Source organism: Triturus cristatus, chromosome 4_2 (assembly GCF_964204655.1).
Source record: "Triturus cristatus chromosome 4_2, aTriCri1.1, whole genome shotgun sequence".
Lineage (NCBI taxonomy): Eukaryota > Metazoa > Chordata > Amphibia > Caudata > Salamandridae > Triturus > Triturus cristatus.
In genome coordinates, this window is record NC_140586.1 from 129,135,484 (window position 1) to 129,159,374 (window position 23,891).

Sequence of the window (23,891 nt, forward strand, 5' to 3'; positions counted from 1 at the left end):
CGCCAGATTCCCTTCAATGTGTATTCCCCAGCCCACTCCATTGCACTAGTCCCGTTTCCAGCCCTCTCCTTTCACTTCTGCCCCATACAGTCTTGCCCTCACAGCTGTTTACCTTCCCATTTCTCCTTGTATGTCTCTTCTCTCATAGTCCACTGCAATATTTCTGGTGAAAACAGAAGTCTGTTTTGAATTAAAAGCAACTCTTGAAGTAGATTTTACTTTTTAAATTGGTATTCCAGTGACTGAATTGAATGCAAATTGTGATTCTTCCCTATTTCATTTATCATAACTTGGCATGGGTAAGCAAGAACTGTATTTAGGGTACAGGTTTTCATATTTCTTTTGCATACCGGGATTAAACATTTCAAATCCAACCACATTACAATCCCGTCCCAATCTTGGGATCAAAGATTATATTGACTTCCCTATCGGTTAGTCTTTGGACTTCTCATTTAAAATACACTTTTGGTGATAATTAGCCCTGTAATCTGGATCAAAATTCTTCTTTTCTGCTCCTTACAAGAAACAATAGACAGAGTAACATTTTTTGTTCACAGCCTACGCTTATTTAATTAAAAGAGCATTGTCAAAGAACATAAATACTTGGTAGACCAATCCATAAATTATTTATATGCATCTATTTCCCCCATTCAAACAGTACAGTGCACATAGGGTTAAAAAAAAGATAACTTATAAAGAAATCAGATTTTAAAAAATTAAGACAAACCAGTGGTACAGGAAGGCAAAACCAAGGCAATTATCACCAAACAACAAACTGCGTGCATCGCTGAACTTTTTGTACTATTGCTTATAAAAGCAATTCTTTCAACACGCAGGCTTAGAACCGATTTGGAAACTGTGAAGACATGGGAGCAGGATCCTTTGGAAAACCACAGAGGCAAGTAGGTGTGAGAATTAAAGTTTGAAAGAATACATTTTCTTCGGAATGTGGTATTTTGACTACCAGTGCAGTACATGTGACATTCTCAAACAGACGTGTAGCAAACTCCCCCTTTGGTCCCCAAAACAGCGCCTATGTCGCATCAGATAAAGGAGCGCGTTCCTTCTCAAAGGAATCGAGATCTCAACTTGCCCACAACAGGTGTGACTAGTTTTCCAATCTCTCCCCCACCCCCCGCCTTTGGATCCTTAAAAACTTTGCCCTGCCCAGAATAAAAGTAAATCACAGATACCAGAAAGCAATGAAAAATGCATGAGCGGATGAAGATACTTCCAGTTGAGATCCTATAGTTTGACCTCTTTTGTCACACTTGCAGTCAAGTATCCAGTGAAATCTTTCAACTAATGAGCTGCATGGACGAAAGTTGATTTGTGAGAGAAGTAAATAAGGGCCAGCAGTACAATAAACAGTAGTTTTCCATTTACAGAGTAGTATATAAAACCGCATCAAAGCAGAGAGCGAATTAAATGCATAGCCTTCTTTTCCGTCCCAAAGAGTCTTCTATCTGAGGAAAATGGGGAAAAAAAATCTCTTTTTCATTACAGAGTTATGTAACAGTTTACCAGTATATGCCATAGCTTTGTAAATTAAAGAAGAGACGCCACACACAATTCCCAAAGAATCTTAATACTGGCACAACAGTAGACCTCAGCCAAATACATTACTATTCAGAGTTATCCATTTGATTCCTATGATATACTGTAGGATATTTTCTCTGCCCCCTCCGCCACCCCAATAGAGGCAGTTACTTGATGCAAATTAACAAGGATATTGGGTGCACTTGGAAATAATTAACCGAAATATAAGATGTGTTTTAAACAATTCTTCATTACAAACTTGAAGGACCTGTGTGCTTGGTTGCTCTTTTACAGGTACTCTCAATAAATGGAAAGTTGAATACTGCTAATAAAGTATGCAGCTCCCGGCTTGTGATTGGCTCCTTGAGTAATGGAGACGGGCAGGTAATAAATGCTCAATATCTCATGTTGAGGTAGACATCCACGAAAGAGTGATTGCTGTTCCACTGCCAAAATCTGTTCGTCTGTAATGGAGCAAGATTCTTTCACCATGTAGGATGATGCATGCAGGACTCAGCAATTCTTGTTGTGAAATCAAGGGGTCCAGGAGAATGTTTAGGTGCTCGAGTTCTTTTTTTTTTTTTTTTTACAAGTAAACATATTTCAGCAGCTGAAATGTAATCACATGGAAAGAATTTACATATCTTCTATCTGTGCCATTTTTAATGGAAAGTGTTTTCAGTCTGTGACTGATGATCGGAGTGTCCGCTAAAACCCTTTTGTATTGAAGCACCCACCAACAATTAACTCTGATTAATAAACACGGATCAACTTCTGTGGTGTCCAGGTGTATATCAAATATTGTGTTTGCACAGATACTGAAACAGAGTTCAGTGTAATGCCTTGGCATTTTGTACCTGAAGTTTAACCTCTGACAACAAACAAAATGACAGGTCACTGCAAGGGGCTGGCCAACATATTCTCCTTTTTTGAGTGGTGAAGCAGGGAGTGTCCAAAGGGTCAGCGTCGTCATCGCTTGGTGGCATGGGGGTAGTTGGCAGAGAGCAAAACCATACTATGTAACAATAGCGAAGCTTCCGGCTCTGAAAAATACAATCATAAAATATAGTTCTTTAAAATGAAATGAGGCACGTTTTTAGCACTGAGGTGTTCCTAATAGCTAATAAAATCAGAAGCACAGTGAATGATAAAGAACAATTTCTAAACATGTATAAATCCATCACCTTTTACTTCAAACCCATTACTCCAAATAAAAATCTGTGCTGGATTGCCTGAACGAAGCTTATGCTATGCAATTAAAGAACTCCATCTGAGGAACACATGTAGTAATCTTTGGCAGGAATATAAATAAGAAGGGCAGCTGCTCGCTGGATGGGAAGCCAACTCTTTGTTATGGTACTGTAGCACTCCCTGAAAAGTTCGGGAGTTTTCTCAATTCAGCACAAAATAAGGTTTTTGGACTTTTGTTCCAGCTTCCTCAGAGTGCATCTCCTTCTCAGATCCAACTGGAATTTGGCTTTACAAATCAAACATTAACACAAACATGCTCATTGATCAAATATATGTTGTTATAAAGATCCTCTGGTGAAACTACAGTGCGTGCTCTGATATGGGAAGAAATTCTAAACTTTACACATCAAAATCCGAACATTTGGACCCAAGCTTTCGACGTGGCATTAAAAAATCTGAACGCAAAAGAGCTATGGGATGTGGCACCTTTTTAGAAAGGATGAACAGGATGTGTATTGTTTCATTTCATTTCTCTCAAGACTAAAGGTGACTTGCACGAATTTGACTACACCTTATGTCCAAGGCAAGAAGGATTGGATTTTAATGAACCAATAAAATGATTATATAAGACTAGATGAACATTTCAATATGCCAGTATTAGTAATTTTATATGTAATTTTAGCTCTGTTTAAAATGAAACTGTCCAAAAATGCCATTTTAATGTTGGAAATCAGTGCTTCCACAGATTTAACGAACATTGCCCCAAAGATCACAATAAAGGTCAACATTTGCCCTATAATTTTATTGTAGACAGTGGTGTATCGATTAACATCGTGCCTGTCAAAGTGCAACAGCCTATCTCCTGTGCCACATCTCGACCCGTCAAACACATACACAGGGGCTGCTTCTAAACCATTGCAGTCAATGGTCATTCACTGCAACATTGAAACATAAAGCAGTATCTGGACAAGCGACAATTTATGTTCTTCAAGGAGCTTCGTCCAGTGCTTGCCTACTCAGCTTTGCTACTGCTGCCAACATGGGATTGATATCCCTCAATTACAACCTACACACTCAATCTGAAGTAGTGAGACATTGGACATTCGACCTGTTGCTGAGTAGCCCCGCTTTCCACTTGCAAGGAGCTGTTGAAAAAGAACTAGAAATGCTATTGAAACACGACATCATTGAGTGCATCACTGGTCCCACGCCATGGGTATCACCCATAGAGGTGGTGCCAAAAAAGGACACTTAGGGTGCAGTGCGCATCTGCATTGATATGCGCCAGGCCAACAAAGCGATCGACAGAGAAAGACATTCTGGTCCACACATAGCGGACATGATCACGCAGTTGAATGGCAACAAACTCTTCTCCTGTCTTTATCTGAACAAGGGATACCAGATACAACACTACTTTTTCGACTCATGTTGTTTTGCTCAGAAAAAAGGTTGAGTTTTGGAGTGTTGTCGTCTGCAGAAATATTTCAGGATGTTATACATCGAATAATACACCTTGTCATGAATGCTTTTAACTACAGTGATGATATACTGTTTTTTGGAACAATGGAAAAGGAGCATGACAAGGCTCTTACACAAGTGTGCCAATTACTTGCTGCTGCAAATCTCACTCTGAGCGCAGCAAAGTGTGAGTTTCACAAGCCCAAACTTAAATTCTTTGGACACATATTTTCTGATGGGGGAATGACTCCTGATAAAGTGAGAGCACTATCAGCTACCTGTACCCCACAAGATGTCACTATGCTGCAATCCTTCTTAGGCATGGCCAGCTATTGTTCAAGATACATTTGTGATTTTGCCACAGTGAGTGCTCCATTGAGAGAACTGACAAAACAACATGTCCTTTTCAAATGGTCTGATGAATGTGATCAAAGCTTCAAAAGAATAAAACATGCAATTGAGAATGCAACCGACATGGCAGTCTTCAACCACAAACTATAGACTGAGATCACAGTGGTTGAGAGCCTGGTGGGGTGGGCGGCAACCCTTGCTCAACATAATGGTCATCCGAATGCCCAGAGACACACTGTCTCCTATGCAAGTCGAAGCTGTCTGACACAGAACATTCCTATTCTCAGCTGGATAAGGAGAGCCTGGCTGTAGTGTGGGCCTTCAAACATTTTCATGTTTTTCCATATGGAAAATGGTTAACTATCATAACAGACCATCAAGCGCTGCTCACCATTTTTTGAAATCCAAAAGCCAAGTTGCCCCCTCGCATCAAGAGGTGCGGTTTGAGACTGCAAGAGTACGACTACGCAATTGTACAGTAGCTGTTATCTTTTACGAGGACTGCTAAATTGTCACAGTTCAACATCCAAAACAGCTGAGGAGTACATTAACTTCATTGTGAAGTTCTACGCCAGCAGCCATATCCACTGAACAGATTATTGCTGCTACCAGTGCTGACAAGAACATGCTTATCCTCAAAGACATCATTTCAACTCAAGCCTGGAGAAGGGGTGTTCGACCTCGAAGGTGATGTATTGGGAGGCTCAAGGATTGTCATATCTGAGTGCCTAAGACAACAGGTCATTGAACTAGTCCATGAAGGACATTGTGGACCTGTAAATACCAAAAGAGCACTAAGAGACCAAGTGTGGTTCCTGCGCTTAGATGAGCGAGCTCAGAAGAAACTGAAGGAGTGCCATCTTTGCAACTGCCTTACCCCAGAGTAACGCAACATCCATTGACTTGTCTAACCGTCCTGCACAGGCCTGGGAAAGAATTGCAACCGATTTCTTTGGGCCCCTAGGAAACAGACATCTCATTGTAGTCATTGATGAGTATTCACGTTTCCCGTAGGTAGAGGGGTTATCAACATCCCGTGAAAAAGTCATTGATCGACTGGACAACTCAGTGTGGGGTATCCCTGCCATTCTTGAATTGGACAATGGTCCGTCGTTTAACAGCAAATAATTCTGAGAGTTTCTAGCCAGAATGAATATCAAGCATGAAAAGAGTACATCTCTGTGGCCCTAAGCAAATAGTGTTGTGGAACCATTTATGGGTACCCTCAAAAGGGTAATTCAGCAAGCATCAATGGAAAGCAATCCATGTGTCAAGCCCTCCATGCTTATCGTTCAACTCCTCACTCCACAACAGGTGAAAGTCCCGCCACCTTGCTTTTTGGGAGAGCCATTTGAACCAAGCTGCCATAATGGACAGTAGGCAGCTTCCTTGAGTGCTGGTAAGGTTTGTGTCACTGACACTTCTCGAAAGTGCAAAATGAAGATGTACACCGATCTGAGTTGGAGGACTCAGGACACCATCTTCAACAAAGGTGACTTAGCACTCGCCAAGCAGAAGTGAAAGCGGAAAACAGACACTCTGTTTGCTGTTAATCCTCTGAGGTTTGTGACGTGCAAAGGACACACAGTGACGGCCCATCAACTTGGACAGACCATCACATGGAACTCATCACATTTTAAGTACCTACCCCTGTGATCGTCAGCTTTTGTACTTACCAACGAGGCAGTCCTGCCTGACAGTCCAGATCAAGCCTTAGAACCTGCACCATCAGAGTAGGAAAGTGCCCCTTTTTGACATGGTCACCCCCACTTTTTTGCCTGGAATTTGATGCAATTTTGGCAGAAGTGCACTGGGTTCCTGCTATCCAGGCCCCCAGTGTCAGATCTATTTTCCTAAAACTGTACAATTGTTCCCCCAATTGGCAATACCATTATCATCCCCTGTAAGTCCCTAGTAAATGGTTCCCCTGATACCTAGGGCAGCGAGTTTAAAGAGGTTCCCTAAGGGCTGCAGCATGTATTTTACCACCCTAAGGGGCCTCTCACCACACTCATGCAAACGGCCATTGCAGGCTGTGTAACATGGTGCAGAGAAAAGTTAAGACACAACGTGGCACCCCTCCAATGTGCCATGCCTGCTAACACTGCAAATGTAAGTCACCCCTACAACATGCCTTAGAGCCCTAAGACAGAGTGCACTATATTACATACGTGGACATATATGCCCCTGTAATGCCTTAGTTAGGTTCTTAGATTTTACATGTGAACAGGGAAGCCATTTTAAGCACGTGCTGGAGCCAGGGGTCTACAACCTTTTCTGTGATAAGAGCTACTTATGTTCATTGAAAATTATCCTGAGCTACTGTAAGTGATGTGATAGTCCATTCAAGACTGTCAGCAGACATCATGAGTGCATTAGGCAGGGTTGCCAGCAGAAAAGTAAAACAACACGATCAATATGTAATGCATCTACATGTGTAATGCATAACAGCCATAGCTGCTATTTCTTGGCACCAAGGTAATAATATGAGTAATAAATGTCTCCAACTCAAATAATAGCTGTAAATTTATTTCTGGGAATTGAACCATTTTTTTCCAAACACCAGCATACGAGTTCTGAAAATACACACATTTTCGTCCCAAATACATGCTTTTTAATTTTGGCATACAAATAATGATATAACCAAGCAACGGCTTTCATTTTAGTAATCTGAGATGAACACAAGTGAGCTACTCACAGGTTGCAGGAGAGCTACTGGCAGCTCACGAGCTACTCGTTGGAGACGCCACTGGTAATTACGAGTTCCTCAGCTACATGATGGCTTCACTGAAACCAAAGATGTTTGGTAACAAACATCTCACATTAATAAGGCCACACTGATTCCAGTAATGGATTTATTAATACATGCACCCAGAGGGCACCTTCGAGGTGCTCTCTGAAAACCTACCGACTACTAGTGTACTGGCTGAATGGTGTAGACAAGCCTGCGACGACAGACAGGTTTCTGACCCCCTGCAGGTGAGAGCCCATGCTCTCTTAAAACAAAAACAATTCCTGCTCCAGCTGGAGGGTGTTGTCACCTCCTCCTAGCAGGATAACAAGTAATCAGCATATCAAGGCAGGGTGCTTCTAAGGCCTCTGCCGCCATTGATATGCAACCAGGCTTCCCCTAGACAGGGGAAATGCCACCCACTCCCATTTTGCACCAGGACAGGTAGGAAAATTAGCTAGTCAGTAGGCATGTTCCCCATCAGGTTAGTTCCACCACTAAGGTGAGTTACCGGATGTGAACACGAAAACTAGAATTCCCCCAGCTTTGTTTCTGGTGGAATTAGGCTCACTCGGTCAGGGTTATGCCCACTCCTCACAGGACGTAGTCATATAGAGGGTGTAGTCTCCCTAAAGGTAAGTAGCCCATTGGCTACTACCGATCACTCCCCTTAACACCCCAAAATTGATTAGTTAAGGGCACCTCTGATGCCAGGAACTTAGATTTTGATGGGTCCAGAAGGAGAGGACAAAGAAGAGCCACAAGAGAACGAGAACTGAAGACTGCTGTGGACTTTTGGCACCAAACCCTGCCAGCACCAGTCTCGACAATCGTGACCGAGTGACTCGTCCTGCAGCTGAGTAACTACCCAGAACCCCAGTAGACTGCCAGCCCTTCGCAAATTGCCAGTAATCTCCCTTGGAGTAGAGGAGCTTCTCCCCTGCAGTCCGCAGACACTGAAGAAGCAGAGTCGGCTTTACAGTGTTGCGGCTCCCTGGCCAGCCCAACCCAGGAAGAGCTACCTGTGCTCCTAGTGGTCAGATCTGCCGACCCCCCCCCCCCCCACCAAGGGAGAGGACACCAGGATTGACCGGCACCAATACCTGGGGTACCAGACGCCTGGCAGCAAACAAAGCCTATGAGAGTCCTATCTGGACTCCCACTACCTCGAGACTGAGCAACAATCGAGGGACGTCAGCACTGCAGAGACCCACTTCACGAGTGGGCCAGCTGTTCTGATTTCTGCACCCTAAACCGGCAAGACCAACAACTGCCAGGGCCTTGGATGCACAGAGCCCAGCTGACCTATCCACTCTGCACCGAGCGCCCCAGCCCGGGTACTAACAAACCGACTGTGCTCGCTTGTTCTCAGGATCCTTATGACTCGAGCCTCCCATTGGAAACTCCTGTCCCCTTCTGCAGCCTGTTTTTAAGTGTCCCCCTTTTTTCCACCTGCATAGCACGCAATGCTACCAACCCGACCAGCCCCTCTGCACCTAGATGCCCCGGGCAGTTAACGAGTAACTGGTGGTGGTACTTTGGACCTTGGCCCCCAACGGCTCCAAGTCCAGAAGGAGACCCCCAAAAACCTATTGTAAAAAACTGTAAGCAACATATGCCTTTTTTCCCAATAGAAAAGCATTGCCGCGTAAAGATGAATTTAAGTGAACATTTTACTTACCTGTAAAAATGGATATTTAAAAAAAGTACTTACTTGATAACGAAGTTCTTGGTATCAACGCTTACATAAAAATGTGACATTGGTCTCGGATTTATTCTTGTGTGTCTCTCATTTTTTGCCTCTGTGAGTACAACAAATGCCTAGCACTAGCCTCTGATAAGCCTAAACTGCTCGCACACACTACCACAAAAGAGAGCATTTAGTGTTATCATTTTTGCCTCTATACTAATAAGGTTGCCTGGACTCTTTACACACTGTTCCTCGCTTTGGTCCACTATATAAAGAGCCAGCTTCCTGCAATCAGTGCATGAACAGAGTGCATCTCAATCACTTCATGCCACTCGATCTGGCCGACTAGTGTGAGCGCCTCGACGACTTATTGAAGAAATATAATGTAACTGTTGTTTGTACTTTTTATATAACAAGAGGGAGATGTAGTGTCATGAGACTATGTGTGCTAGGACCCTTGCAGTTCTGGGTGGACTCAACAGAGGAAGTACGTAACTGGTTGGGAGGTGTTAAGGTGTGGTTAATAACGGAGGAATAAAGACGTACATTCCAGAGCTCCGAGTATGGAGTATTCATCTGCATTCCCCCCTGGCTGGGGATAACCCTACAATGGGCAAACTAACAAACCAAAAGGCCATAACTCATACACACTAAGAAAACAGTCAACATGATGGGACACATTTTCAAAAAAAGAAAGGAAAATAAAAAAATATGATGAATTGCTTACAATATACATATAAGCTGTGAAAAGAGCAGGACTGGGGTTGGTCTAGGTTTATGCAATGCTGACGAAGGAGGAACATTGCTGTCGACTTTAGTTGATTATATGGCATTGTGCCGAAACTGCAATCACCAAAAAGCTCATGAGCACGGAGAGCCACATAGCTACCATCCATCTATTCTCATTGTTAACACTGACAGAAAGTGATCCATGAGGCAATTAGAACCCAAAAGAACCCAGTGCGATTTCTGCTCTTGTTGCAGCGAAAAAGCAGGCTCACAGGACAACTTTAAAAACGGTGCAGACGTATAAACAGCTCGCTAAACACAGACTATACAATGGAAGTCAAAAGAAATTAACCACCACCACTTACCAAGGAAGACCTGTTGCATTGCCTCGATGTCCTGCAAGACACAATACACAAATTCTTTGCAGCTCAAAGTAGAAATAGCGTCTGCAGTGAATGATTGGGCAAAGGTAATGCATGTGACTAGTGAAAGAGCAAGCCCAAATACAGTTGTGATCTTGTTGAGAATTACAACACTGGGTGCAATGCACTCATCCATCACAACGTTAAGTAAAGAAAAAGACAAGTATGATGGTCTTGAAGATCGTTCAAGACAACAGAAGAAGAAAAAGAAATGTGCAAGGATCCCTGAAAAGAAAAACCACTGAGAATTCTGTTTCGTCATGACTACTATGCAGGTATACTAAGAGCCCAAAGAGATGGGGCACTGAGGTCTTCACCAGGAGCTCACCAAGAAATATTTTGGCAGCACTAGCTTCCTTTCCACTTAAAGACAGGGCGCTACAAGATGCAAGAAGATCTAACACCATCAAGTTGAAAGACTTTGAAATACCATGCTCTATCACAGTCTCAAATTAATTAAAGGACATCCCTGTGGGAGGTAATGAGAGAACTTAGAACGCAACAGATTAGATACAAATCGGAAACTCCTTTTGTAATGTTGTTTCAGTTAGATGGAAAACCTCACACAATCCTTGAGGAAGGAAAAACACATTCAGATTAGCTGAAAGAAAGGCCTCTGATGCTCAACACGAAGAAAAGCAGTAACCCAGAAATAGGGGTAGATGGAAGCAAGTTTGAAACAATTGGAGAAGAAGTGGTAGGAATTTGCCTGCTAGATAAACTAGCCCTCTGGCAAGACTGCCAATTAATTCAAAATTCCTCATCCGCTGGTCAGGAAGGCTGGCTATGGAAGTGAAGTCCCTACCATGTTTACAGTAATACCAATTAATGTACTGTAAATTAAAGGAATATATGTTAATACAAGCTGAATTTCCATTGAGGGGAATGTAAGGAAAGAGCGGGAGGGTAAAATGACTATCCTTGTGAAAAGGAAACAATGAAAACAACAATCAACACCCCTGACCCAATGGTCTATTTTATCAAACAAAATATATGGACGCCAAAGACCTTGATTTAGCACCTTAAGATGTAGGGTGCTTGGATGTGAGAATCCCTAGAAACAATATGTACACAGGGAACCCATAGTTTTTCTAAAGATACCAGGCTAATGAATCAACTTATATTTGACCTAGTTTCAAAATTCGGCCAACAAAAGGTATACAGAGTAATATTTGCAATGCATAAAAAGCTATCATTCGAAGTGATAAATGTAATTAAAGATAAAAAAGAAAGGATGATATGTGATGACTGTGGAAAAATAGAGAGTAAAACCATAACAGTTGTTTCCTCTATCCTATACGCGAATCAAGAGAAAGTCAAACACTCTAAAACTGACATAATAAGGGAGTGAAAGGATGATGGGTGAACTAATGGGTTTTGATGACTTCAATTTAATATATACCCTTCTATTAGCAGACATCTAATGGACAGGTACCCAAGTTGTGGAATGTCTCAGATTAATTTGTAACTAACAAAATCAGAAAGACCATTCCTTCAAATTAAACAAAGGTTGTATGAAAAAAGCAGGGAAACAATTAGAGCTAGATAGATAAACATAGCCTTTTAGCTGTCGCAAATCCTACAATTCGCAAAAATCACACTGTTTGCGAATGCAAAATGGTTTTTGTGATCCATTGCAAATTGCATTTAGGTATAGGAGTGAACGTGATCGCAATAACCTGTATCAAACCACTGATCAGTCACTGACAGATCAAAGGAGGGGGTAGCTGATTCGCAATGGAGAAGGTGTCCCTTTGGGACACATTTCCCTATGTGAATTGCATTAGCCATATCGGGCAGAGTAAGAAGAGGTGTGGGGGCGGAGGAGTTACTGCCTGCTCCCTTACCCCGATGATTTCCCAAACAACCACATTTTTTTGTTTTTTAAAGCAGCAACATCCCCTTAAGGAACACATGCTGCTTTGCTGCTTTAAAAAAAAAAATCCTGTTTGGGAATGGAAACACAAGGATTGTGGTCTGCTGTTCCATGAGGACCACAACCTCTGTGTTTGTAACAAACAATGGAGGTAAGTCACATATAGCCACCTGCCTAATAAATATTCATGAGGCAAGTCGTTCTTGGATAGACCCAGATCAGTCAGGATTCAAAAAAACACACAAGCAAACCTTCGGAAATATTAAAGAAATTAAACAAGATCTGACGGATGGCAGTCTCTTTAAATCCTGAATGAGTAGAAAAGCTGTCCTAAAAATGAATATTCTCCCACGGTTACTATGTATGTTGCAAGCAGTGTCTGTGTTAATTCCTAGACCAGAAATGTTGCGCATCCAATCAGCTTGTGATGTATTTGCATGGAAGAGGGAAAATAAATAAGTTACCAAGGAAGCTAACACAGTGGGGACTATGGCTTCTGAATACTGAACTCTATTATACTGCCAAAAGAGTAGTATTTGAATGGTCCTTATGTGCCACAGAAAAAACAATGGCCCCCACATAGACCGCACACTAAAAGGCAAATCGACTTAGGACCTCGTCGCTTCCTAAACACAAATCAACTGTTGCATATGTATCTGAAGTAACACTCACTCATTGACATCCATGACAAATTATCGAAAAACCCAAAAGGTCATCACATTCCTATCTCCCTTCAACCCAATACATTGAAACCTAGATTATAGCATAGCAACCAACGGAGACTACTTAATGATGTAGAAGGAAGGATATGGTCATATGTTGAGGCCCTATTTAATCAAGGACAGATCAAAAGGTGTGAATCGTTTAAGAGGGACTATATAGTTGAGGAACAGGAAAGGCTTCCCTATGCAACTGGGGCATACGGAATGTTTCCCAATTAATAAACAGGCAGGACAGAGGTCTCACAACATTTGAGAATCATTCACGATTCAGGAATCTTGTAAGGGCCTTAACCTTAATATATTAGCTGTAATTATCACTGTGTAAGGTATTTCAAATTGGCAGATTATGACCATATGGAAAAGGTTTTAGGAAGAGTAATTACTCTAGAACAACGGGAAAAATTGTAGGGGCCCAAAAATATACGTAGTGTGTAGAATCAGGAAACTCAGTATGAAATAATGTATAAGTGGTATATGACACATAACAAATAAAAATAAATGTATCTTGATACTGGTGACTGTATTAGAGGGATTGCAGGATGAAGAAGGGTGAAAGACATATGGCAGCCACACCCACTCTTATAAACATATTGGAATGAAGTGATGAGTTCCAACAAAAAATCTTTAGGATATCCAATACCAAATAAACTCTCTATAACATTAATGGGCATACGCTCGACAACAATGAGAGGCGTGTCAAGAAGTGATTAGACACTCCGATTATACATTCTGTTGGTAAGTAAAGAAATAGCAACAAATTGGAAAAAGGTATATTCTCCATCTATAAATAGTTGGCTGAAGAGAAAATGACCAATCACAATGATGGAAATGCCGGAACACGATCTGAGAAACTAACATAACAGACTCAGCACCATATGGAAATTGGTACAACAAGGAAAACCTAACTTGGCATGTGCAATAACAATATATCGGGACCCATACTAAGCATCAGAATTGCAAAGAGACACGTCTTTCAAACGTTGATGTCTTGAATAGATTTGTACCAAGTAACATTAAGCAAACAGAGATGCCATGCATAACAAGATGTAATAAACTTTTTCATCTCAATCTTTTCTGGTAAGTTGGGCATAACGGGGAGGGAAGATGTTCGCATTTACCAGCTATAAATAGAACCTGTCTAAAGTCAATGGGATCTCTCTCAATCGGTATGCTTCTGGATGCTCAATTTATGTTACTGTTAAAATCAATAATATGTCTTTAAAAAAGATACCCTTGAAGAAAACAATGACAAGCGAAAATTGGCAGTATGTGGGGTCCTGTAATAATAAAGAGCCAGTCCTCTACACATAGAAATCATGCGCTTATATGCCACTTTCTCCAAAGCTTCATCTTCTTGGTACCTATGTACAAGCAGAGAAGGCAAACATTCCAGACTTCATATTTAACATCACACTTATTTTGGACTTCAAGGACTAATGCAAGTAAAATGGAGTCCAGATTTATAAACAGTTACAACTTGAAACTTATGCTACCTATGATGTACATAGTCTTATAATACACACAGAGCATAGGAAAATGCTGTGTGTATTATACAACTTTTCCTGTAGAAGAGAAAGCAAATCCTACATCTTGATATTCTTGGCAGAATTATGATGTCAATGGTTAAATAACATTAGAAGAGCAGACTGAATTAAGGGTACATAGGTAAAGCCATGCCATGCCAGGAGGGTACCTAAGTGTGCTGAAGTTCACCTCACCTCACCTCCTACTCCTCAAACTACCGGTCAACCTCAACACACATTAGGACTGGATTTAACCATTAAAGTAACTCCGTAACCACTCCCTCATGTCCATGTGCCCAAGCCTCAAGGGAGGACTTGTGCGGTTAGGATTTTGTAAACTATTCAAAGCTTGTATATTGTATTCAATGAAAGAGAGCAGCGGTTAGAGGTATCCAGAGGTGGATTCGGTCTTCCTGCACGTTTTCACGGAGTGACGCTGATATCATCTTCTGAAGGCCACAATCTTTAAGGTGCTACTCGAGTGCAAACAGGGCTAAGAGCTATTAGTTAAAATCAACTTTCTTCACCTAAATATAGAAAATACATTATATAACATGGGCTCATCGTTTTTTTTTTTTTTTTTTAAGTTATCTGTTCTTGGAATTTAGATTTAGAAGAATACTCACATTCCCTTGACTTTTTTGCTAAATTACTGTAAGGATGGGACCCTCTGTAAGCTATTTCCCTTGATCTTAACCGCAATATGCCAATCCAAGATTATTCTTTTCCAAATAATACTATTACAGATAAGCAATTTTACCTTTCAATTTGTCGGAGAGTTTCAGCCACTGAGTCAACCAAGTTCTGCATTCGGCTGAGCTCATTTCCACAGAGTTCAGTCCACGGACATAACAAGCCTGGGGAGCACATTAAACAAGCAAGTAAAATTGTGTAAGGAACCATATTTGTTTTAGCGCAGTACCTAGATCGCTTCTTTTATCCCCATCTGTGGGCCACAAATGACAAGTACTTATGCTTTGAAAATGCGCCAGTTTCTACAAAAAGCAATTTAACATGTGGTGAGCTTGTACTTTTCAAAAGCATTAGTTGTTTTGACAACGTCAATAGTAAGGAACTCCCTGGAAATTGTGTTTCGGCAGGTACCCAGTGAAGCATATGCCACCAATAAAATCATCTCATTCATCTTGAACACTGAAGATCCTCAGCACTGTCATTGTTACAGTGCGAGTCACTGGGTGAGTAAAAGCATTAATTGTGAAGGAGAATCATTCAAAGTCAGTCGTGGTGTATCAGCTAGCAGCACCGTGCATGCTCTGGAGTGCTGTGTGTAAGGTTGGGGGAGGTGAACTAATACATGTATATCACTTAGGTGGAGTGATAAAGGACACATAACTGCTTGCAAAAGTCTCTCTCTACAATCTTCCTACCAGTGTCCTTGCATCGGTTTAACTTTTTATATTCTGTTCATGTGCCTTTTCCTACAGTTGGCAGCTTTCTGGAAAAGAGCTTCTGAAGCATAAGTCACATCCTCTGGCTCATAGAAGTGAACGGTTCTGACACAACTAGAAGGATGCAGAGGAGACTCTTTATAAGGAAATTAGAGCTATGGCAAGAAGAAAAGCAGGATCTTCTCACAAGCAGTGTTTCCAATTTACACTTTAGAGCTGCCTTTATTATTTCATGTCGTGATACATGTGGGTTTGGAAAGCAAACACTTTCTACTTCAAACCAAGGACTCTGAAGCTGCTTGCATTCTAACCTTAAAATCTGCCTTTTTTCCAACACAGAGACTCGATTACTGATTAATCAAGGCAGGATGGAATGTCTGCTTATGATGCGGCACACGTACAAATGTCGCTAGCAAGGTTAACACACCTACAGGATACAGCACTACTGTTTTACCATTATCCAATAGTGAACTCACGTATGAGGAAAGATACTGCCAGACCTCACAACATATCAAATAGGAATGAAGTAAGAGGTGGGCATGACATAAGACAATTAGCCACAAGACAATTTAAATTGTAGTATGAAAAACAATTAAAAAGCTACCCGCAAATTTTGCAGAAAATAATAGTAAAAAATGGAATAGGTTATTTAGACAAGTTCTTACAGTTCGTAATTCTTCTTCGGATAACTCCTTCACTCCTTCTTTAAGCAGAGCCACGTCCAGCTGGTGAAGTTCATAGGTATGACTCCGAAGCCGCCGTCTAAGAATGAAGCTCGGATAGCGAGGGGTAAGAAACATCACCCGACTCAAAGCTTTCTAAACTTGCCAAACAAAAAGAGAGGGGTTGATTAGGACAATGTGAAAGGAAATATCCCTTCTCTCAACACTAGCCACTAGCCAACAGCTGTAAAGGATGCTGCCTGCAAAACTGATCATCTCCTTAAGCCGTTTGATTTTTTTTTAAAACGCTTCCAAGAGAACAGTCACTATCGCTCCTAATAAGGGAATCTACCCCGGAAAATTAGCAGAAAAATATGCCCCATTGAATTTGAAAGATCGTTATTTTTCAACTATGAAGCATTGCTCCACACATGGAAACACACATGGGCTTCTACGACATGGTCCTACATGGTTCACTTCCGTCCTCACCAACTGCCATCAGTTCATTCAGATGAGAATATTAAGAAGCCAGAGGGTCCTCTTGAGCTGCAGAATACCCAAAAGATCCCGATTTTTCCCCCCAGTATATACAACTCTACATGCTAGCCTGTGAGACCTTACTCACTGACAGCAACATTGAGATGCATCGATACTTTGAAGAAAGCCTCTCTACTCATGACATTAGTTACTCAAAATCCTCCTCTGGCCCATTTAGAACTTGATGCTTAGCTCCTCCCTAAAGCTCAATGAAACTAATAGAGAGTTCCTTTCCTTCACTAACAGCAGCAAACTAGAAAACCCAGCCTGGAATTTCGTAATAAAAAATGACAGTCACCCACTAGTTGACATCCAAAGCAAAAACTCCATTATTCACTGTTGATACAAATGTCTCCATCTTTGAAATCATAGCTAAACAAAATCAGCATGGTACTAGCTCTCTCTACAAAAACGAAATTCAGAATAAAGTTCTCTGAATGAGAGAAACCCTCTGCTCAGCAAGGTTCGCAACACTGATTAAAGTCATGCTGCAACTGGTCTCATCATAGGGTTGCTGTAAAAGTGAGCCAGAGATGTCACTGGTCACCAAACATTCAAGCACAAACTTCTGACTTAGCAGGTGAAACAGCCAACTGTTCAAATATAGGCATATACAACAATTGTTAACCTGCTGAAGTATATTTGCAGTCTACAGTATCAAAGATAGCTCTACCCGACTAATCCTATTCTGGATCAATAATGTCCCGTCTTGCGGTTAAACCTAGCTCTTCATTCACAGAAGAGAGATCCAACCTCAAGTCCAAGCTTTCAATAGCTTGCTCATCTTTGATGTAAACTAGTATGCTCTTTTGCTGCATGGCCACAAGCGGGTCACCTGTTGGAGGTTTCAGGCCACAATGAAGTAGCACTTACCATTTGCTGAGTCTCAAGATGTCTCATGCTAAGGGGAGATACTGTAAATGCTGGTGCCACTGCCAGGAGATGTGCAATCTCAGGATGAGAACCTTGCTGAAACTGAAAAGAGAAAGTTTCTTTATTCAAACAAAAAACATTTCTTTTTGTATACACTGTTGTAGCAGATACCAGTGCTGCATCTCAAAATGGTGGCGGGCTTCAAGTACGTGGAGTCCCCAAAATTCCAGAGACAGCGCAAGTGACATCACACCCCCTTTGAAACTTTATTAGAGTTAGAGACTCACAACTTTCCCTCGTACATCATAATTGTATAACATTCCAGATCCCATCACCAGGTTTACTACAGCTTTGTACCTTTAAACAGACAACATTACTACATACACCGGAAACTTTCTACCGGTATCCTTCACTAGGGGTGCTATGGAGCAGATTACCATCGTTGAAGAATTATCCAAAGAAAAACTAGAGACAACTTAACGCTGTTAAAGGTATGCATAAAAGAAGGCTACCAGAATGGGAAATTACTCACAGGAGTCTCATGCCAGTTTGCATACTGATCTTCTATTAATGACACCCAACACATGAGCAATGCTTACCCCCTTGCATTTCGAGGAATTAGACTACACAAGCTGGTCATAGAAGTGAATGGCACCAACTTGGAACCTCCAGCTCATCCATTGAGGAGTGCAACTACAGGAAATGGAAAGTGAAAATCTTACTCACCATGGCATTCCCCGAATCAGCCTGTCGAGACTGCTAATAAACTGAGTGAGTGATTGTCATAACACAGTTATCTGTCCACTAAAAGCTCAGCAGTCTGTAACGAAATGTGGAGTACCTTTGCCAATAGCTGCTGTAGTCGCTCTTGAACTGTCTTCTCTGTTGCACTGGGCACGGCCTTCAACAAGCCATTAAAGATTTCTGGGTAAGCCTCTACCCGCATACCATGGTACACCTTGAGGAATTCGGTGAGCTGGTTGGGTTTCCAAAAGTGCCGTATCAACATCTGCCGTGGAAAATAGTACCTTTAAAACAGAAATCAGAAAGGAGAGTCATGGGTCAGTCCATACTTAATTAAAAAATAAATAAAAGGATTTTGCTCCACTCTTCTTCAAAGCCTGCATTCTCTGCACCGGCCATAACAGAAGGAAGAGCGAAGGGATCCATGTTATTGGGCACAGTATCGATCCAGAGTTAGCCTTCCTTTTGCCAACAATGGTCATCTGATACTTAGGTCAAATTGGTGCAAACATCGTGAATGAAAAAAAGACTCCCAGAATGCACAGGATTAAAAAAGAAAGCTCCAAAAGTAGAAATGAGGTACTCCTAGTGATACGGATTTATTTAGCAGTTCACCCAAAAACATGCTAACAATTGTTTGATTCATCCCTACACCTGGGTTTTCGAAAGTAGCTATTTAACAAAAATCAAGATCTATCACTTTAGAGAAGACTAAAGCAGTCATGCTTAACACAAAATATTTGCTATGTTATTAAGTGTATGTAAAATCTCGGATGTTATTAATGGTGCTAAATAAACGGACAAAGGCAAAAAAATATTTATATTTGAGAACAAACATTTCTGGCATTCATGACCTGCAAGTGACAGGATTGGAAGATTTCAATTTGCGCTGACGTTAAAATCATGGAATGACAAAAAGAATTTCCAGCATGGCTGAAAGGTTATAGACAGAATAAAAGCAGATAGCTTGTGGAGTTTTTTATGGACTAAGGCATTGGGCTAGTTTGAGGACAATGTAGAATGGTTTAAAAATCACTCTTAGCTCCACTGAAGCCTTTGGGGGGCTGTAGGTCATGTGAGACGTGTTCACACTTGCAAGCCTAAAACACCACATGGACTATTATATCCTGCACCACATGCAGTTCTCTTAGCAGGGATGCTTGAATACCCATTTACTGGCTAGTCCCACAATCCAAAGCGGTGACAGATGTAATATGTTGGGTCTGATTGAGGGCAAGTGCTGGTGCTTGCAGGGAGGTAAGTAAAGGCATGACTCCTCCAGAGTATTAAACTCAATGCAAGAGACTACCTTTTTTAGACCTCAAAAGTGGGCAGTTGGAAATCCGATTCATAAGTCATCTAAGTGTCACTTTCGAGAGCTACTTACTGAAACGCGGGGAGGGACTAATACCTCCCAAGTTACTCGATCAAGATTTACGAGAGAGACTGCGCTAACACAGTTTTGTTTTACATTGAACAATATTTCAAAGTTGCTGTTACTAAGCACGTTTAATAGCATGCGCAATATCTGAAATACTCTCACATGCGTTTTGGTGCAGATTGTAAAAGTTTGTTTGTACCTGCAGGTTTCACAGATTCTATTAGAGCAGGAGAAGGGGCAGGACTGAAGACCGGGGCAAAAGTTAACTCTTGCAGGAGGTCGCTTGAAAATAGTCTTTCGGGCTTCTTGTTATCACATGCCATATAATGAGCATAAAGGATAGGTGGTGGACAGATTCTTAGATGCGCAATACAAACCCTAGCCACGGACAAAGCCCAGTTCTAGATGGCCTACCACTGGAATTCTACCGCACATTCTCCACCCTATTCACCTATTCAGTATGGGTTTAAAAAAAAAAAAAAAAGTATTACTATGAATTTTGTATGACATTTTTATTGTTACTACATTGGATGTTAGTGTTTTTATGTCAGGATATAATGGAATTTTGAATTCACAATTTGTGGGTTGTTTTTATGTATGGAACATTGCTTGTGTAATAACTTTTTAAACAATAAATACATCTTTTTAATATAGGTTGGTTTCCTATGTGGTACAGTGAATATTATCAGGGTTGAAGTTCTTTAATAATTAGGTTTGTGATTGAATGTGTGAATATGGATGAGTAATATATGCCCAAAGGGAATCGTTTTTTGACATTACAGTCGTATTTGAGCCCTGTCCCTTTGTGGTGAGGGTCTCTATTTGTATGATTTGCTACAGAGATCCAAACCAGCGTCAACCTATCCACCGCAAGTGACAGTGGCGCATATCTGCATGAAACGCATACACCGGATGTCACGGACGACCCCACTTTAATCCCCTCTTCTACTACTAGTAGGTCTTCCCCAAGATCGCTACACTGCACGGGACATACATACCTAGACGGACCACTCACTTACGGAGGCGGGATCACTGTTCGCAGACGGTCACCTGCTCCCCTTTGCAGAACTGACAGCTAATACTGGCCTTCCTAGAGGTCAGTTCCTCATGTACGGGTGGTTGGTGGCGGATTGTCTCCAAACCTTGCATATATCAGATAGTAAACCGGCAACACACCCAATCCTCCATGCTATTCTGCAAATGGGCCCAGGACATCACATAGTGACATGGATATTCAAAGCGATCCAAGAACTCAATGCAGTAACACTCACCCCCCCTTCGGGAAAAATGGGAGGTCGAGCTTCAGAGGCCACTTCATGAAAAAGAATGGGAACAAGCGTTAGAGTATCCAAAAAAAGCATCCCGAAACTACAGATTTAAAAACATACAGTATTTTATCTTACATCGAGAATATTTGATGCCAGAAAATCTTCAACGATACTACCCTAACACGCCATTCTCATGCCAGAGATGTCAAGAACCCAGCGCAACCTTTTTCCACATGTTCTGGAGCTGCCCAACGCTACCTGCCTACTGGAATATAATACACACCACAGTACATGAGGTAACGGTGCTCACCGGCATCGCAACATGGGAAGCCAGCGCATTAGGCACATTCAAGCATCGCAAACAACCCAAAGTCATAACGAGGTCTGCGTCTCTGGCATTCCTATTGGCCAAACGGAGCATTGCCATGCACTAGAGAACCCCGTTGGGGCCCCATTTGGCCGCATGGAAAGGAGCAGTCGCAAAATGGGAGGAAGATGCTCTACGATACGAGACGTTTGAGGCATACGTAAACCCAGCATCTCCATGTAGTGGGCGACACTCTTACACACCTTCAAGCATACAACAGAACACGCCGGGTCCCCTCGGTGACCGCCAAATTCCCCACAAGCCTCTCTGGAGTGACTTAACCCAGAGCACGAACAAGCTGGCCACCTCAGCAAGCACAGCATATAGATCGCGAACGCAGGGTGGATATGAACACCATAGACCAAACCTCACTGATGCACGTCCCCTTGATGCCCTCTCAACGTAAACACAAATGAGAACTCTCAGTAATGCTCATCCACATCTAATACTATACACCTTCCCATACACAGTGTAGTCCCAAGTTCAGTTCAATTATGGTTATTTTCTCCCCTGCATAATTGATTCTTACATTTAGCAATGCCAGGGACAGATATCAGACACAGCTGCAATATACAACACAAAGCTGCATCCTTCACCTGGGAGTAGAATAATGGCAGAACACCAAAGAAGAACATTAGGCTGTACAATTGTCAACAGATAATATGGTAATGTATCCAACTGCATGTATAAGCTCTTACGTAAACCTCAATTGATATGGTCATTTGCATGTATACAATGAAAACCAAATAAAAAGAACTTACCCAAAAAAATTATGAGCATAAGGGATAAAGACGGATAGTCCATCAAGTACATAAGAAACAGCTATATATGCAATGGAGAGGGGAAAAAGAGAGAGAGAGAGAGAAAATATGTATGTGTGTATGTATGCAACAGAAAGAGAGACACCAAAAACATTGGGACGATTTTAGCCCTCAATAATTCGGATCTAATCCTTCTTCAATAAAAGTACACAACACATCATTTTGATCCTTCAAGAAGCAGTCTTTAAGAACAATCACACAGTCTACTTACATCAACACAAACACGAGGTAGTTGGCAAATGGTGGAAGTGAAAGCAGGATCACTGGGGCTGCCTTAACGACATCTCTGCGGAACTGAGAAAAGGTGCAGCAATTAATGTCAGGGCATCAGGGGTTTATTTAGAATACATGAAGGATGCTGAGCTCTGTCCCATCTGAAGTAAGCCCTACCCTGCCCTAAACCATTTTAAGTGTTAAGCTCTCAACCACTGCCCCCCCCCTCCCCCCTCCCCCCACTGCCCACAAAACTGGAATACACTGTGGCCTGCTGCAGTAACAAGCAGGTCACTGGTGCATCATGGAGAGTTTCATGTCAGCAGAGTGCCAGTGTGCTGTCTCATTGTGACATGCTTCGAACTACAAGATTCCAAGAAAAAATAAGTAATCATAGTAGGTTCCATCACTAGAAGACGGAACTTGTTGTAATGGCCAGAATAACGACTAGTATCAAAAGGAGGGAGGTTGCTGATGTTCTGCTGCCTGAAGATTCACAATGAAATAACCAAGCACCCATCTTCTCTTAACTGCACCAGTATCTGCCAGGCTACTCTCCAGCTGCTGAGTTCCCAGACAAATATGGCCTATCTTTGGGTCCTGGTCTTTTTTTTTTTTTTTTTTTTTTAAACAGTGTCATAAAGAAGCCTCTTTTTTTTTTTAAACAAACTTTTACTGCTTTTCAACAATAAGTGTTGCAGTTACAATCAGAAATAATACGTTTTTTGCACATTTGCGTCAGCTCAATCATTGACAGTACGTGTGAGAAATAATGGTTCGTACAACATATTTACTGGAATTCAGCCCGCCTTTAACAGTTCGTAAACTGTCCTACCCCTTCTCCCCTTACCTGCCTCGTACGAACTTCAGGAACGCATTACAGTTTATCTCCCTCTCACAATAGAGGGCCACAACTCATGCCATCTCAGAAAGGCATACAACCTAAGGCGTCTCGTATTCATACCCAGCGAAGTTCAGGCTTCCCCTAGATCATGGTCGGAAAGTAGGGAACTGTCAGCGGAATCAGTGTCAGGCACTCCACTAAGGCGTCCCAAGCTCCGGCTTTATCTATCGTGCTGGGACGCCCTCCTCACCTCCTGATCAAAACTGCGCTTTCGTATCCAGTCCATAGGTGGAGTATCTCCCTCCATTTATTCACCTGGGGCGTCTGGTGGCCTTCCATTGCATCATAATCTCTCGCTTCGTGAGTACTACTGCTAGGTCCACGAATTTAGTGGTCATTTTGTGTTTACCTGGTTGTGGGAGTCCACGCCAGTGGAGTGCATGGAATTGTTTTCTCAGTGACTTCATTGACACTTGCCACTACTCCCTTTCAGAAGTCTTGTAAAGCAGAGAAGGCCCATACCATGTGGATCATTTCTGC

At 41.8% G+C, this 23,891-nt stretch overlaps 1 protein-coding gene across 1 annotated transcript; it reads right to left on the reverse strand.

Annotated features, from left to right (window-relative positions):
- Window positions 1-469: 469 nt before the first annotated feature.
- LOC146833150 (LETM1 domain-containing protein 1-like) lies at window positions 470-23,658 on the reverse strand. The gene is made up of 7 exons (XM_085599893.1): window positions 23,602-23,658; window positions 22,506-22,588; window positions 18,555-18,741; window positions 17,714-17,815; window positions 16,307-16,459; window positions 14,993-15,089; window positions 470-2,582 (listed from the first exon to the last, which is right to left on the reverse strand). Exons 1-7 carry the CDS (start codon window positions 23,656-23,658, stop codon window positions 2,509-2,511), a joined length of 753 nt encoding a protein of 250 aa, XP_085456019.1. The 3' UTR covers window positions 470-2,508.
- Between the last annotated feature and the right edge of the window lie 233 nt (window positions 23,659-23,891).